The sequence below is a fragment of the Epinephelus moara genome, chromosome 5 (genome assembly GCF_006386435.1).
Source record: "Epinephelus moara isolate mb chromosome 5, YSFRI_EMoa_1.0, whole genome shotgun sequence".
Classification (NCBI taxonomy): Eukaryota; Metazoa; Chordata; class Actinopteri; order Perciformes; family Serranidae; genus Epinephelus; species Epinephelus moara.
In genome coordinates this window covers 3,456,465-3,474,705 of record NC_065510.1, presented here as the reverse complement: position 1 = coordinate 3,474,705, position 18,241 = coordinate 3,456,465, and the positions used below count along the sequence as shown (strand labels likewise).

General features: G+C 39.8%; 2 protein-coding genes across 2 annotated transcripts; one reads left to right on the top strand and one right to left on the bottom strand.

The window, feature by feature from the left end:
- Positions 1-985: 985 nt before the first annotated feature.
- LOC126389831 (E3 ubiquitin-protein ligase TRIM21-like) lies at positions 986-7,515 on the bottom strand. The gene is made up of 2 exons (XM_050043764.1): positions 7,426-7,515; positions 986-7,028 (listed from the first exon to the last, which is right to left on the bottom strand). The coding sequence occupies exon 2, from the start codon at positions 7,017-7,019 to the stop codon at positions 5,373-5,375; it is 1,647 nt and encodes a 548-aa protein (XP_049899721.1). The 5' UTR covers positions 7,020-7,028; positions 7,426-7,515; the 3' UTR covers positions 986-5,372.
- Positions 7,516-8,444: 929 nt separating this feature from the next.
- On the top strand, positions 8,445-14,848 carry LOC126389881 (E3 ubiquitin-protein ligase TRIM21-like). Its single transcript, XM_050043838.1, has 5 exons — positions 8,445-9,297; positions 9,413-9,606; positions 10,370-10,796; positions 11,003-11,726; positions 11,767-14,848. Exons 3-5 carry the CDS (start codon positions 10,379-10,381, stop codon positions 12,308-12,310), a joined length of 1,686 nt encoding a protein of 561 aa, XP_049899795.1. The 5' UTR covers positions 8,445-9,297; positions 9,413-9,606; positions 10,370-10,378; the 3' UTR covers positions 12,311-14,848.
- The last annotated feature ends 3,393 nt before the right edge of the window (positions 14,849-18,241 follow it).

Sequence of the window (18,241 nt, the reverse complement as noted above, 5' to 3'; positions counted from 1 at the left end):
ACTTTGAGTATTCTCTAAATAAATCTTACAGTTAAAAATATCATCATAATTCATAATAACTGTCCCACACCTAAAGATATTTGTTTAAATATTATAAGTATCATTTTTAGCATTTTTGCTGAATAAAATTCTAATAAAATAATAGTGAAAAATAAAAATAAAATAAAATAAAAGTGAATTTTTTAAAAATTTTTATTATAATATATATTTTATTTTATTTTTACATGATTGTCCAGTCCATATGTGTAATTTCAGTGTTTATTTTCACTATTTGTATAGTTTACAACTTATGACACTTGACTCTAAGTAGATGTTTTATTTTTATTTAGTTTTATCGTTAGTCGCTTTCTATTTATTTACTTTTTATTTTATATATTTTACAACATTTATCCAGAACCCTGTATTTTACATTTAAATACCAAAGTATAAGCACAACCCTTGCTGAGATTTTGTTTTGTTCGCTGTGGTAAAAAAAATAAAAATAAATAAAAATCAGCACTTCAAAATTATATCAAAAGGACTGAATAAACAATAAAACCACAAGCATTCTGTCAACACATTTTTTACACAAGATAAAAGTTATAATTTATAACAACAGTCTAAAACCTCAAGATATTTGTTTTAATATCGTTTGTATGACTTTCAGCATTTTTTAGCTTTTTTGCTTGATAAATTTACCTCAAGAATTAATTGAGAAATTGTTTTTTGTTTGTTTGTTTGTTTGTTTTTTTACATCATCTAGTCCGTATGTTCTTTCAGTATTTATTTATTTATTTGCACTACTTACAGTTTACGACTTATGACACGTGATTAGTAGAGGTTTTATTTTTATTTTATCTTTAGTGCTGGTCATTGGTGTTTTTTTTTAATTTTTAATATTTATATGACACCTTTTTACATACTTGTGTATATCCTTTAAGTTTATTTATTTTTGTAAAAAAAAAAAAAAGTAAGAAAACTACAAGATTTCAGACTTCTAGTTTATTCAAGATTTATTATTTTTTGGTAATCACGCAAAACAAAAACAAATCTTACATGTACAATCTGGAGATCTGGAGAATATTGCTGTCATTACATCAGATTCAATTGAATTACATACGCTTGTAAATTAGAGATTTTCCCTTTTAACTACCTTTAAAGTAAAAAATATACCAACATATATATTTGTGCACCCTCTGAAACAGTGAAACAAACTGTTATACGGTGATGTGAGGACTTTCCTCACTCAAGCAGTAATTGAGTGAATGAATAACTACAAATGTATATCAGACATTAAAACTCAATAACCAGATGACTGAATAACTGTAGCCTAAAAAACTGAGCATTAATCATCCATGTGATGTTACTTAAATGTTCTAAACCCAACAACAGCTATAAAGATGTATTACAGAATAAAAGTTAAAATGGTGCAACTCGTGATTATTTTCATTATCGATTAATTTTTGTTTTATAAAATATCAGAAGAAAAGACTTTTATGATTTATAATAAGTCAAAAACCAAAAGGTAAGATCATAAAAGACCCAGAAAACCAGCAAATATTCACATTCAAATTTTGATATTTTTTCCTTTGGATTAATATTCCTTCCAGATCATTTTAGCTCCTTCATATTCTGTTGGGTGGTTTAATCAGCAGCGATGCATCATGGTTTATGAGATCATCATATGTTTGTAGCGTGGCTGTCCTGTGAGAACCACGTATCTCTTAAAAAGTCAGAAAACAGCCTGTTTTCAGCTTTGTGCCGACGACTTTTCCATCTGATCCAAAAGGGTTTAAAGAGTTTATTGAGCTTAAGAAGGAGAATTTTCTCACACCATAAAGGAACACTTCATCCTTCAGTTTAACACAAACAGTCAACATCAGCACATCTGGAGATACATGGTTTTCACTGGACAGGAAGTAACTAAAGCTGTCAAACAAATGTAGTGCAGCAGCAAAAAGTACGATATTTACCTCTGAGGCGGAGGAGGTTGCATAAAACGTAAATACCCGAGTAAAACACCTTGAATCTGTGCTAAAGTACAATACCTTTGTAAATGTACTTACCATAAAACTTTGGTTAAAAGCCTTGTTCCAATTAAACACTCTTTTACGTCTCTTTTACTGGCCTGGTGTAGCTACACATTTTGACAAATAAAGGCCAGTCTCAATTAGAGGCCTGGTCTGGTTGCAAAGCAGTTTATTTTTATACAAGTTCTTTGGACGTATAAAACCGCATTGTTGGCTACCCACTTGAGGTAATGTAAGGTAAGGTAACTTTATTAGTACCCGTTGGTAGATTTGGTTTGCAGTTAGATTAGGTGAGTCGGCTGCTTTCACACAGACAACCCTTAGGACAAAGATATAAGACAGTGACAACACAGTGACAACACAGTGACAACACAGTGAAAACAGTGCTTCAGACTAAGAGACAGGTACAAATATACAAAAACAAACAAACAAAAAAAAATGTTTGTTAGCTGTTTAGATCTCACATACAAATAAAAACATTTTCATGTTAGCTTAGCAGTTTATTTTACTGAAACGTCGACGTCCAAGGTACCCTGGGTGTGTTGGTTGTTGACGTTCTGGGACGCCGTGTCAACTTCAGCCTGTTACATGCATTGTCTGTTTTCAAAATACACTTCTGTTTTCACAGGAAATGTACAGTCTCTTTCAAAATAAAAGTGCTACGTTGGTACAACACCGCAAATTCACGTACATGGCTGGGTTTTGGAAGAAAAAAAGGGTTTGGACAGAGATCAACAGAATTAAACCCAGAGAAAAATAATGTCCACACCAAGTCAGTATGATCTCATAAAGGCAAACTACAATATCAGTACAACTGCATCCATAGACCTGTAAATTAAAAACTAAAAGCAACATTAATTATCATTACATCAGTGAGTACAGTCAATACCAGTAAACAAATATAGTTTCCCTTTACAAGCCTCACATTTAAAAACAAATCCACCCTTTATACCTTTATAGTGTTTCCCAACTGGTCCAGTAACCAGGTCCAGATTTCTGCTTAGCCATTAGTTCACTGCCCACATAGTTTAATATATTCAGCATCATACTTGTGTTTGGACATGTGGTCACGCTCATTTGTGTCAAGTAGCTGTCTGTCTGTTACTCACTCTACAGCAGGAAACAGCACTTCAAAATAAAAGCTGTATGCTGAAAATTCACTTTAAAATAAAGTCAGTTTTTTAACAAACTGACTGACACATAGTGTTGTAGTCAAGACCGCACCAAATGAGACCAAGACATTACCGAGACCAAGACAAGACCAAGACCATATATATCAAAGGAAAATCATAAAAAACATCAAATGTGAGTTTTTTGTATTTAAGTTTGCTTTTAAATAAATATAACAACAAAAACAATAACTGCTCTGTTGTTGCAGAGCACAATGAAACAAATCTTAGAGTTCACACAGCCTCTCCTCCTGCCGTCTCCATCCTCTGTGTGCAGGGGGTCAGTCACTCACACTGACACCGGGCAGGTAGCAGCTGGGGGAAATCTTTATGCTACCAGTGATTTGAAGTTATTAGCTGTTTTTGAGATGGTCTTTTTCACTCTTATCAGTAAAGCACGGACAAAAAGCATCAGTGGTGGTCTCGACCGGTCTCGTTCAAAAAACCCGAGTCCGCCCAGTCCGGCAAGCCCACTGCTTTCAACCAGTATTTCCTGCTGTGTCATACTGTGGCATGAAGACTTTGCCTCGTATATATTTACACTAAAATGCAAAGATGAATTTAAAGGCACCGTATGTAACTTTACACATGTATTTATTGTTTTTTATTTCCAATGGGTGAACCAGTTGTAACAAAGACCTGCCCCCTCTCTTTCGGCTGCCTCTAACAGCCTGTGGACTGATTTCTATGTAAAAGACTCAGGACGAATTTTAACGGGAAAATCTAAAGGATGTGATATTATACGTGTTTCCGTGCTTTGCCTCCAGACCTCCAGGAAGTGCGCTGGGCTCTGAAGCCAATTTTCATCATGGAATTACAACAGCCGGGTCCCTCACATGACGCCCTGAGGCCATCAAAACTTTTTCCCCGTTGACTTACTTGGTGAAAAAGACATAATCAGTGGGTGCATTTTTTGAGCGACGTAGCCCCCACAAAAGGATTCATTTCATTATCAGGATTTGATCCACTCTGTCCGATAACATTGGAAAGTCTAGAAGAGCGACGCTATTGAATCGTTTAATTCCTTATTCATTTAACGAAGCGCTAAACTGGAAGTAGTCAGCTCGGCTGGTGGAAGTAAGCCACTCAGCCGCAGCCGGCCACCTGGTTTTGCAGTGGCTGAATTGAAGTTGCTAAAGCGGCTGAGGTCTGAGCTGCCATCTTAGCAGCAGGTTGTGAAGCGGAGGGTCAGTGGGCTGTTCTAGCTAGCTAATTCGTCTCGTTTGTTGTCTGATAAACAGTAAATCCATCAAATTCAGTGCTCAGTATCATAATTTCTGTTTCCCCCTGGTGAGGAAAAAGATATCCTGTCATTACAGGAATCACTGACATGTGAAATACATTCTGATATTCTGGTTTAAGCTGGCTAGTGTAGGCTAATTATAGCTTGCTTGCCAATGCGGGAGAATTTCTAGCCAGCTAACATAGCAAAAACACTGTCTTTAGTGATTAACGTCATTTTTTAATCCAGACTCCAGGACTGATCCGGCTGTAAATTAGCTATCTTGCCATTTGCAAGAGACTTTATCAGCTGATCTTATGAAGCAACCAATACCAGATCAAAACAGTATAGCTTAGCTACAGCTAGCTCGCTGCCTTTGCTGGCTCACTTGCTAATGGTATTGCTACTATCTGAGTGGATACGTCAGTTAGCTAGCTTACTGAATTATTTCCCCAGCTAACGTGATTCAACATACTGACTTTTGTATGACAGATAATACTGATTTAGCCAACAATAAATTATGTAATTGTATGAAGCGCTTTCTACTAGCCAAGAGCGATGCAGGGGCGACCAAAGAGCTAACGGTATCTTAAGGTTAGCCATCTAGGTTGCGTCATCGCACTAGCTGATTTGCAAACAGCAAGATAGTATCGTGGAGCCAATGGTCCAAATGAAATAGAAGAACATAGCAGATTGTAATGTTATTCTAAATATGATTGTAATGTTTTTCCCAGCATTCAGTCAACATGGTGATGGTCAGTCTTTGTGGTCATGTTTGGCTGATGCCCAGGTGTTCCCCTGCGGCTACAGAGTGCAAGCAACAAGATGCTGACTGCAGTTCCCTTACCAGCCTCAGAAAGAAGTGTCACTGATAATTTGTGACAGTTATGTACAGAGCTTTCTATGAGTACAGCAATATGTATCGTTGCCAATGCTTCACTAGTCAATGACTTGCTGGTCTTAAAAAAATGATCAGCCAGTTTGATTGACAGGTAAGATGATCAGAGGTGCAGAGTTTTTACCACCATTATTAGCACAGGGGCCAAAGTATGGGAAGAGTTTCTCAGTGAAGGCGCAGCCAGTAAAGGAGTAGATAAGAGCTGCAACATCTACGTCATAAAAGGAGACCACACCTTCCTCATAATCCACAAACACCCCCACCTTCTGAGGATGAGACTTCAGAGACAGACGGACTGTAGGACCAGCAAGAGCGATGTACTCATTTGCCTTGATCAACCATACAGTCCAGTAACCATCCTGGGGAGTCAGTGGGACGTCTCCCTTCCTGTTGACCGACTCTCTGGCCACTCCCAAAGCCCAGCCAGTCTTTTCTTTAACCTGAACCTCAAAGTAAGATCTGCCTGAAGAGAAACTCTGCTTTCCTAAGACACAAATATAACGGGAAAATCTCTTTGGGCTGTCTGAGAGATGTTTCTTTACATCACCATGTTTCACTTGTTTCCCATCACGGGACAGGATGAGATAGGGATTTGCTGTTTCAGGATCAAGAGTCACATCCACTGCATACTGCTGGACCCTCTTCATTTCAGGCTCAGCAACCAGCCTCTTCATCTCTTTATTGAGTGTCTCCACCAGCTGAGACACAGCTCTCACCACAGTTCCCTCATATAAAGGTGGACAGACGCTGACCTCTGTCCAGTCCTTGGAGAGTCGAGCAGCTTTCAGGGACTGGATACACTGGAGCAGTTGGAGGTGGTCTTCAGAGTGTGAGAGCTGCTTCACCTCAGTTTTTCTCCTCTTAAGCTCAGAGATTTCCCGTTCCAGCTCTTTGATGAAGCCTTCAGCCTGTTTCTGTGTCCTCCTCTGCTTCCCCTCTATCGCTTTGATGAGCTCATTCAGGCCTCTCTCAACAGACTCCTTCAGAGCAGTGAAGACCTGAACACCTTCTGCTATCTCTCTGTCTGCATCTTTCTCACTGAGGTCAACTGAGCGTTTGATCTCCTTAATCTTCAGTTGTCTCTTGAGGATCATCTGCTGAATTTCAGCCTCTGTCTTCCCCAGCTCAGCCTTCTTTTTTTTGTATTCGTCCCTCAGAGGAACAACATCATGCATCCTGTGGTCTGAAACAGGGCAGAGTGTACAGACACATGTCTGGTCGGTCTTGCAGAACAGCTCCAGAGGTTTATCGTGCTTCTTGCATATCCTGTCTTCCAGGTTCTCCACAGGGTCGATCAGCTGATGTCTTTTCAGGCCAGAAGCTGTCAGATGAGGCTCCAGGTGAGTCTCACAGTAGGAGGCCAGACACACCAGGCAGGACTTCAGGGCCTTCAGTTTGGTTCCAGTGCAGACGTCACAGGGAACTTCTCCTGGTTTGGCAGCTTGTTGCTGTGAGCTGCTGCTGCTGGCTTTCTGTTGAGCTGACTGTCTGAACTGAGCGACCATCTCAGAGAACAAAGTGTTGACATGCAGTTCAGGTCTTTTTGTAAAAGTCTCTTTACACAAGGGGCACTGGTAATGGTCATTAGTACTCCAGTGTTGAGTGATGCAGTTTTTGCAGAAGTTGTGTCCACATGATGTGCTGACAGGATCAGTGAACACATCCAGACAGATGGAGCACCGAAACTGATCTTCGAACAGCACAAAGCTGGCAGTAGACATAGCTACACACTGGGAATAAGAGTCAATTCATAAAAAAGTAAATCTTTCATGAAAATTAAGAGGCTCATAAACATCAGTGTATAACTATAAGAATGATGTCAGGCACTAAGAAAAGGCTGGAAGGCACAACACAACCAGTAAAGCAAGAAATGGCAAGAATGTTCAAGTACCAACCTCCATGTTATTTAGAGTGAAAGAGAACAGACATTTTGCTCACAGAAATTTTGGTAATTTATCCCATGACTACTCAATATAAGGTCAGGTAGTCTGACATGCACTTAAATGAATTGTCCTTTTGACAAGTGTCAGTATGAACAGAAAATATGATTTTTTCTCACTGAATACAGTCAAAGTTTTGTGTCAATAGACCGATCGGATCATAGAAAATGTTATCTTCTTCACTCACCAGTGTTTGCAGAGATTCTAGCGGGTTGTTGAGAAAGACTTTCTGAATAGTCCAATTTTTATAAGGACAGAAACACAGAGACTTGTTGCAGCTGCAGCTCTTCTGTCTTTCTGGCAATCCTTTAGCTTCATTTCAGGAATGTGACGTTGACACTGTCCTGTTTTTCCAGTTCTGCCCCTTCTCACACTGCAGCTCTGTTGTTGAAGTTTAGACACAGCTGTAGTGACATACAAATGGTTAAAGACTGTTTAAATCTTTAGGGAGAAAATCAGAGCTGGAGCTGAGAATTTTCACTCCTTTATTCAGAGCCGAGAACAGAACATACGGTTTTACCAAAAGAAGTCAGTCCATAACAGTATCAAGAGACAGTAACATTTCCTTCATAGCTCAACAACAATCTTAACTTACTTTAAGGCCTGATTTTAAGTTCACAAGCTAATTTTTTACCTCACTTTTTCCTATCAAGATGAAACCCATATAGTCTGGTTGGATGCTAGGAATGCTGATCAATGAATTGACCATGGTCATTACCATGGTTCGTATTCAGTAATAAATAGTACTTTACCCGGCACATACCCTGCAGTGCTGCTGCAATGTGAACTTAACATCATTTATGCTCCCTTTAGGTATGAAAATAGATACGTCTGTTTCAAATGTTGTAAACATCTCCGCCCTCGTACCTCCATGCGTCCTTGGTGTTGGCACAGACATAGCCAATAGATTATAGACCAATAGAGTGCCCCAGTAATGATTCCTAAAACCCAGATATTACATAGAGTCAGCATCACCAGTTCCCTTCCCCTGTAGTTTGTTTATAGCCTAAGGTTAGCTTTTACTTCTGGCAATTTCATTTATGTGTAGCAGTAGGTCATAAGGACCCTGCAGAGAACAGAGGCTAGAGGCCAATCAGAGGGGATAGGAGGGACTGACTGGCAGCAGGTGTGACTGCAGCAGCACTCTTCAAACTGTGTGTGCTCACTGTGACTGTGACTGCTTGATTCCCTCTGACTCTGGTAGGGTGGACTTTTAACGTTGTTTTATAGTTATGTTAGTATTTTAATTGTTAGGGTAAAGTAGGGGTGCTTCCACCCCGAGGTATTTGTATTTTAATGATTTTAATTGTGGGTCTACCATGTTTTTAGGTCTAACTTGAGTGTCACACAGCACAGAGGTATGTAAAACAACCAGCATTTTAAACCTCTCGTGTCTGACCAAGTAAATTAACTGTGCTTTGTTTGTTTCCAGGCAAAGCGCTGGCTGCCGTTTATTTTATTTTAGTATTACGTATTTTATTTTTATTGATTGTATTGTTTTACTGTTTAGTGTAGGATTTAAACTGTTTAGAGTTTTAATACTCTGTCTTCTGCTGTTTCTAGTGCGGCGGTTGGTGGGGCCCTCCATTCCCCAGTGTGGTTGACGCTGGGAGTTCACTTTAGATGGTGGTGTGGTTTGTGGTGGCACATTGTTAATTGTGTGGTGTTTTATTTGAAATGTGTTGAGTTTTGGTTTCTTTGAATATGTAGTATACTCCCAGTGTCCCAGCAGTGAGTGGTTGGTGCCCCAACCGTAGTACGACTGTCTGTCCTCTTCTTCTTCTTTGCTGGTGTTTTTAGAGTTTTAGTCATAATCAAATAAATGTCATGCGTATGACCCACAATGGCTGTTGTGGCATCTTTATTGAAGCCCTTGTGTCTCTCCTGAAAGGCTACATATGCTTCAAAAATCCTTGCTGAACAAAATGTATAAATATTATAAACATTTGTTCGCCACAGAGCTTATTTTCGACAGTAATCCAAAGTCCAATGGAAAAATCCCATAGACTTTTTATCAAGGGAACCAGGGCGAGGCTAACTTCAGCATCAGCCTACACAAGTAAGGTGTAGTAACGTAATAGTCAGTAATGAATACATAGAGTATGTTCCCTGGCAGCGCTGGAGCAATGGTAACTTCTGACTCATTTATGCTCTCTTTACGCTCTCTCTAACAGAGCTGCAGTGTGAGAAGGGGCAGAACTGGAAAAACAGGACAGTGTCAACGTCACATTCCTGAAATGAAGCTAAAGTACTGCCAGAAAGACAGAAGAGCTGCAGCTGCAACAAGTCTCTGTGTTTCTGTCCTTAGAAAAATTGGACTATTCAGAAAGTCTTCGTCAACAACCCGCTAGAATCTCTGCAAACACTGGTGAGTGAAGAAGACAACATTTTCTATGATCCAGTCGATTGTCTGTTGACACAAAACTTTGACTGTATTCAGTGAGAAAAAATCATCTTTTCTGTTCATACTGACACTTGTCAAAAGGACACTTCATTTAAGTGCATGTCAGACTTCCTGACCTTATATTGAGTAGTCATGGGATAATCCAAATTACTGTGAGCAAAATGTCTCTGTTCTCTTTCACTCTAAATAACATGGAGGTTGGTACTTGAACATTCTTGCCATTCCTTGCTTTACGAGGTACGTTCTGCCTTCCAGCCTTTTCTTAGTGCCTGACATCATTCTCATAGTTATACACTGATGTTTATGGGCCTCTTAACTTTAATAAAAGATTTACCTCTCAGAAATTAACTCTTGGGTTCTAGAGCCTTCAACCGTTCTGTCTCCCGCCTTTGAAAGTCTCTCCCTTATGACATTCAAAATATTGACTCCCTTTCTACTTTCAAATCTGGTCTGAAAACACACCTTTCCAAACTGGCATATCCGGTCTGATGTAATGGTGACACACATACTGAGACATGCATTGATGATGACTTTATGATGATGAGTTTATACTTAATTTTTATACCTATTTGGATTTCGGTCTAGTTATTTTACTAACTTATCATTGTATATTACTGAATTGTTTGGTTTATGATCTACGGATACATCACTGTCTTGTTAGGTGTCCTTGAGTGCTTGGAAAGGTGTGTATAAATTAAAAGCAATATCATTATTATTTTGTTCCCAGTGTGTAGCTATGTCTACTGCCAGCTTTCTGCTATCCGAAGATCAGTTTCGGTGCTTCATCTGTCTGGATGTCTTTACTGATCCTGTCAGCACATCATGTGGACACAACTTCTGCAAAAACTGCATCACTCAACACTGGAATACTAATGACCATTACCAGTGTCCCATGTGCAAAAAGACTTTTACCACAAGACCTGAGCTGCACGTCAACACTCTGTTCTCTGGGATGGTCACTCAGTTCAGACAGTCAACTCAACAGAAAGCCAGCAGCAGCAGCTCAAAGCAGCAAGTGCCCAAACCAGGAGAAGTTCCCTGTGACATCTGCACTGGAACCAAACTGAAGGCCCTGAGGTCCTGCCTGGTGTGTCTGGTCTCCTACTGTGAGACTCACCTGGAGCCTCATCTGAAAATGTCAGGCCTGAAAAGACATCCGCTTATCAACCCTGTGGAGAACCTGGAAGACAGGATATGCAAGAAGCACGATAAACCTCTGGAGCTGTTCTGTAAGACCGACCAGACAAGTGTCTGCATGCTCTGCCATGTTTCAGACCACAAGACACATCATGTTGTTCCTCTGAGGGAAGAATACCACAAGACACATCATGTTGTTCCTCTGAGGGAAGAATANAAAGACATCCGCTTATCAACCCTGTGGAGAACCTGGAAGACAGGATATGCAAGAAGCACGATAAACCTCTGGAGCTGTTCTGCAAGACCGACCAGACATGTGTCTGCATGCTCTGCCCTGTTTCAGACCACAAGACACATCATGTTGTTCCTCTGAGGGACGAATATAAAAACCAGAAGGCTGAGCTGGGGAAGACAGAGGCTGAAATTCAGCAGATGATCCAGAAGAGACAACTGAAGATTCAGGAGATCAAACACTCAGTTGACCTCAGTGAGAAAGATGCAGACAGGGTGAAAGCAGAAGGTGTTCAGGTCTTCACTGCTCTGAAGGAGTCTGTTGAGAGAGGCCTGAATGAGCTCATCAAAACAACAGAAGAGAAGAAGAGAATGACACAGAAACAGGCTGAAGGATTCATCAAAGAGCTGGAACAGGAAATCTCTGAGCTGAAGAAAAGAAGCACTGAGGTGAAGCAGCTCTCACACTCTGAAGACCACCTCCAACTGCTCCAGGGTGTCCAGTCCCTGAAAGCTGCTCGACTCTCCAAGGACTGGACAGGGGTCACCGTCTGTCCACCTTTATATGAGTCAACTGTGGTGAGAGCTGTGTCTCAGCTGGTGGAGACACTCAATAAAGAGATGAAGAGGCTGGTTGCTGAGCCTGAGCTGAAGAGGGTCCAGCAGTATGCAGTGGATGTGACTCTTGATCCTGAAACAGCAAATCCCTATCTCAGATGTGACTCTTGATCCTGAAACAGCAAATCCCTATCTCATCCTGTCCCGTGATGGGAAACAAGTGAAACATGGTGATGTGAAGACGAATCTCCCAGACAACCCAGAGAGATTTTCCCGTTATATTTGTGTCTTAGGAAAGCAGAGTTTCTCTTCAGGCAGATCTTACTTTGAGGTTCAGGTTAAAGAAAAGACTGAATGGGCTTTGGGAGTGGCCAGAGAGTCGGTCAACAGGAAGGGAGACGTCCCACTGACTCCCCAGGATGGTTACTGGACTGTATGGATGATAAAGGGAAATGAGTACATCGCTCTCGCTGTTCCTACAGTCCGTCTCTCTCTGAAGTCTCGTCCTCAGAAGGTGGGGGTGTTTGTGGATTATGAGGAGGGTGTGGTCTCCTTTTATGACGTAGATGCTGCAGCTCTTATCTACTCCTTTACTGGCTGCTCCTTCACTGGGAAACTCTTCCCATACTTTGGCCCCTGCGCTAATAATGGTGGTAAAAATTCTGTCTTCCCATACTTTGGCCCCTGCGCTAATAATGGTGGTAAAAATTCTGCATCTCTGATCATCTTACCTGTCAATTAAACTGTCTGATCATTTTTTTAAGATCAGCAATTTATGAAATAGTAAAGCATTGGAAACGATACATAAACTCATTTAAGGTTCTGTATGTGGCTGTCACAAAATCCTTTTTTTAGTGACACCTCACTCTGAGGCCGTTGAGTGAACTGCAATCAGCATCCTGTTGTCCATGCTCCAGTGTGCAAACTCTGTAGCCACAAGCCAGCACCTGGGCATCAGCCAAAACAGTAACAAGCATGAGACCAACCATGGTTGACTGTCATCATGTTGACAGAATACTTGATAATAAATTGCAATCATATTCAGAAAAATGTCATTATCAGTTCAGTTGGACCATTTGCTCCATGGTACTTAGTCTTATTTAATCAGCTGATGCCACAATGTACCCTAGATGGCTAACCATGGCTGCCCCTGCATTGCTCTTGACTAACATAATCAAGTATCATGGATCACATTAGTTTGGAAAGTAATTTGGCAAGCTAGCTAATATCCACTCAGATAGTATTTTCTAGTGAAATCAGTAAGTCAGCCAGCAAACATAGCTAGCTAGCTGTAACTGATGCTACAAAGCAACCTTTGCATCTGGTATACAATCAAATGAAAATTTTGAGCCATGACTCCTTCTGTTCTGGCTCCCACTAACACAAGAAGACCACTTTTTAAGACTCCTATGTAGCCTACAGCCCTGTGGCATGTTGATTTTTGCCTCCAGCTAACAAGGTGATGTCATTGTGAGGGTCTATAGCCAGGGAACAGTTAGCTGACCTCTCTGCAGTTTAAACAACCAACCCTTTTATTTCACAGCTTAAGTTTCCATCTTATGTACAAATTCTGGTTGTTTGGCATGTTAGAGCATCGCTCTGCCTGCAAAATTTAGGACACTTTGTCTCGCTCTGGCTGAATTTGAGTTGCTACAGGGCGCCAGGTGACAGTCAGTCTTCGCCGAGCGGCCACTGCAGAATGTAGGTAATTGAAACAGCATGTGTGGACTCAGTGTTATAGTGGGTGTCGGCCATTTGTTTCAGTTCTCGGACGCCATTTCTTAGCTCATGTTAGCTGTGTAGAGCTGAAGTGAGATGTAGCATGCCGTTGGGTGAAGTTTGCAGAGTGGGCCATTTGCGGGGGCTGTGTTACTCAAAAAAATACAACCCTGGTACTCTGGGTGTGTTGGTTGTTGACATTCTGGGACACCATGTCAAGTTCTGCCTGTTACATGCATTGTCTGTTTTCAAAATAGACCCGTTTTTACAGGAAACTTACCCTTTCAAAATAGAAGCACTACCTCGGTACAACACTGCAAATTGATGTTGTTTTTTTTCTTCAACAACAAACACACATGGTTAGGTTTACAAAAAGAAGAACAGGATTTGGCTTTAAAATCTTACATGACACAAACACCGCTCTCTCGGGTGAAAGTTGGACCCATCCACTACCCCTTCCACCCACCCTAGTCAGACTTTTGCTGCCTTACCTTTTCATCCTTGTCCCACCGGCGCTGTTAAACTATAATTGCAACCAGCCTCGTATCATGCTGAGGTTAAAGGACTTGCAAACGTGTAAAGTTAGTTAAAAAACTGACTTTATTTTAAAGTGAATTTCTGGCATACAGCTTTTATTTTGAAGTGCTGTTTCCTGCTGTAGAGTGAGTAACAGACAGACAGCTACTTGACACAAATGAGCGTGACCACATGTCCAAACACAAGTTTGATGCTGAATATATTAAAATGTGGACAGTGAACTAATGGCTAAGCAGAAATCTGGACCCGGTTACTGGACCAGTTGGGAACCACTATAAAGGTATAAAGGGTGGATTTGTTTTTAAATGTGAGGCTTGTTAAAGAGAAAATATATTTGTTTACTGGTATTGGTTGTACTCATTGATGTAGTGATAATTAATGTTGCTTTTAGTTTTTAATTTACAGGTCTATGGATGCAGTTGTACTGATATTGTAGTCTGCCTTTATGAAATCATACTGACTTGGTGTGGACATTATTTTTCTGTGAGTTTAATTCTGTTGATCTCTGTAGATGATAATATGGACAATGTCTTTATTCACCTTTTTTATGGTAACAGACACATTTTGATTTATTTTGAGAGAGACTTGTTTACTCAACTGAAATTGGGCTTTATTATATTCTTTCACAATTTATACTGTTTTATTTTTTGGCGTTCTTTTCATTTCTTTTGTTATTATTATTTTTGATGTTTTATGTAAATCACTTTTGATAGTTGTTTGAAACCATAATTACCAGATAACATTGATTTAAAAGGCTTTCTAACATTATAGGTTGGTTTAAATATGTGAATGGCTGTTCGGCCTGTGTTTGAATACTATAATAACCAGATTATTTTTTTTAGTTTTTTTTTAAGTTTTCCAAACAAGTCTGTGACAGGTTGGTACATAAGTCCAGCTCTGAGTCCTCAGCCTCGTTCCTAAAGACAGAAAATGTTGATATACATCAGTGACTAAAACAGATGCTGTAAAGTGAATGAAAACATATTTTGTAATGAATAAAACTGCAGTAAAATCCTGTGTAGAAGAAGAAACTGTTTGTGGAAGTGTTTTATTTTGAAACTGGAGTCTTTTTCTTCAAAGTCACACGATATCATCCAGTGTTTCCCCTAGGATGGAGTTGTAGCAGCGGAGGTGAAGCACACACACGAAAAAAAAGGTGCAAAACTTTTTTGTATGCTTGCAAAGCACAGCCTGCTGGGATGTTTCTATGTATACTGACAGCAGAAGGGCTCTGTAGGACTAAGTACATACAGTACATGTGTGCACAGTAATGAGCAGGTGAAATGTCCGTCTAGCTTACATAAGATGTGTCTCAAGATTCAGGAAAATATAATTTTATTGAACATAATAAAAGTATAATCTTTAAAACAAATGACATTTATTGAACAAAAATATATTAACAACCAACTCATATATGGTAAAATCACATAACATATATTAAAACAATCAAAAAGGTGTGTGCCTCCAACCTATGCATTTACATTATTCCTGAATTTAAGTAAGTCTCACATTATAACAATATAAGTCATCACGGTATTCGGTGAAACGTTTCACCATATAACACGATAAATAGTATATTGTTATGTTATTATATGAAGCGTCCGTCGCACAAAATAACATAACTTTAGTTTATGAAGAGATCAGACGGAGCCCTCTCCTCTCCTCTTATATGCTTTACTCACAAGTGTGTGAATTGACCTGGATATGAAGCATTCATAGTGCCAAATAATATAACGGCAATTTCTAATACGAAAAAAAAAAAAAAAGAAAAAAAAATCAGAGCTGGAGAGCTGCCATTTTAGACGTATGTACGCCTTATTCTGGAAGGGCGGTGTAACTGTCAATCATTTTTTTATTTAGTTTTTTATCTCCACGTTGAATGCATATTATCCTCTGTAGATTTTAAACTTTTTCTCATGTGCATTTTGAAAATAGATTTAGTTCAATTAATTCAGGATATCTGAACCCTAGAGAGCACAGAGCAGTGTAAGTGAAGAAACTGCATGGAGATATCAATGCTGGGTATTTGTAGAAAAATAATCCACTACCAATTTCTTGGCCTCCTGATTATAGTGACAATGACACTGTGACCTATGAATGTTTTTCCCCTTTCTTTCTTCTTTTCTCATAACATTCAAGGCATCGTTGTAAAAACAGCTCTGTTATTAAGGTTCCACATTGCTGCAGATGGCTGCACTAGTTAGATATCATATGTTCAAACTGTTACAGTGTAATTGTTAAGTATGTTCACTAAACATTGTTAAATGGCCTCATGAATAACTATAAATCTCACCATTGTGTTGGATGTCTTTAATTTACTATTGTCCTACATCAGAATGAAACATATTTTTCACTTTAACTGGTCTCTAAATTATATTTGTGGTGCTGAAAACATGGTAATAGCAGCTTGGGGGTGACCTAAGTGTTGTATTCCAGTATATTAAGCTATAAATGTACAAAATTTGGTGCTTTTATCGCAAAAATGAACAATTTTTTAGCTATGCTGCCCAATTTATTTGTTTGTTAGTAGAATTATACAAAAACTGCCAGACTGATTTTCAAAAAATTCGGTGGAGGGCTATAGCACATGCCAACTTAAAATACATTAAATTTTGGTGTTGATCCAACTCGGGGCGTGTCCACGGGCCGCCCACACGTGGCCGCCTATCCACTTCCATTCATTTTTCGGATGAGGATTACATGAAAACTGTCCAACCGATTTTCCCAAACCTTGGTGGAGGCATGTAGCATGGGCCAACTCAGGAGCCATTACATTTTGGAGTGGATCCAATTAACGGGACGGGTCCATGGGCAGGTAGGATTCAATTGCCTGCGAGTTTCTGATGCCCCAGTATCCAGATTTGTTCTAAATATATTTGTCAACACATCTGCCAAATTTGGTGCTTTTATCACAAAATTGAATGATTCTAGAAAAATACTGAGCCATGCCGCTCCACTAAACTACCATAACAAGACAACCCACAAACCCTGTTAGCCAAGAGCAGAGAGAGACTGGAACTGATACATCCAGCCTTCTATATAGACCCAGTGGCTTAATGAGAGAACTGGATTCAGGTGTGGCTCATCCACCAGCCAACACACCTTTTTACCCAATGTTTTGAAGAAATTTGAGTTTTCTAATTGTTATATCCTTGTTTGTTTTTCCTTTGTCTTTTTGTGTGTTTTTGCTTATTTGGCTGTCTACTCTTTCCCTTGATCGTTTTTATTGTAATTGATTCTGTAAAGTGTATTGAGACCATGTTTCTACCACGGTGATTTTACACTCTAAATAAACTGAAACTGAAATTCCATCAAGCCTAGCTAACAGCTGCTTGGAGTTGGTTACATAGTTTGAGACAGTGCTATGTTTTAGGCAACAATATAGATATTAAGATGATATATGGTTGGATTTGGTGACTTACACAGATAGCTCAGTGATCGAAAAAAGCAACTATGACAAAGAAATTAACATATGTCGGCAGAAAGCACTCTTTGTTTCCGAATTTAGCTGAAAAACGTCCAACCGAGCATGGTCTCACTCCAAAGTCAAAAAAATCTGGCACTTGAGCAGTGATGTGGCATCAGAAACCAACAAAAAATGCGTCCTTTAACGTTGGCATGATATACATCCTGTTGCTGTCATAGTTTAATGGCGTCCAGCGGTGTCAGAGGGAAACGCGGCGGGACAAGGACGAAAGTTAAGGTGTCCGAGTGGGGAGGGCAGGAGGGAGGGGTCAATGGGTTCAACAAACACCGACTTTCCCCAAGAGAGCGATGTTTGTGTCCCGCAAGATTTGAAAGCCAAAACCTGTTCTTTTTTCCTAAACCCAACCGTGTGTGTTGTTAAAGGAAAAAAAAAAACATCAATGCAGTGCTTTTATTTTGAAAGAGACGCTATGTAAACGTTAAGTTTCCTGTGTAAACAGAAGTGTATTTTGAAAACAGACAATGCCTGTAACAGGCTGAAGTTGACACGGCGTCCCAGAACATCAACAACCAACACACCCTGGGTACCTTGGACGTCATATGTGGAAAACATGGAAACACAAACATCAATATGTGACGAGGTCAGAGTAAGAATGTGTCACCCAAACTCTGTGGAATTTCGCGGGTCACTGTTTGGCAGTATTGTGGTCAACAGGCCGGAAGCACGTAAGGATCGACCCTGTGTAACCACATAAAAAGTCCTTATGGCAATGAACCCCACATTAGGTTGTGCTCCGCACGCCCTTATTCTTTCTCAGACATTGAAATCAAACCATCGTGTTGCCCCGTCCAAAATATATAATCTAATAATTAAATTAATATCGTAAACATGGAGGCGACTAGTCGACTGATGGCCCTAAATGACGACTAATGGTCAACTAGGAAAATTCTTTGTCAGAGGCAGCCTTAGAGGATATACAGAGAAAAAAGG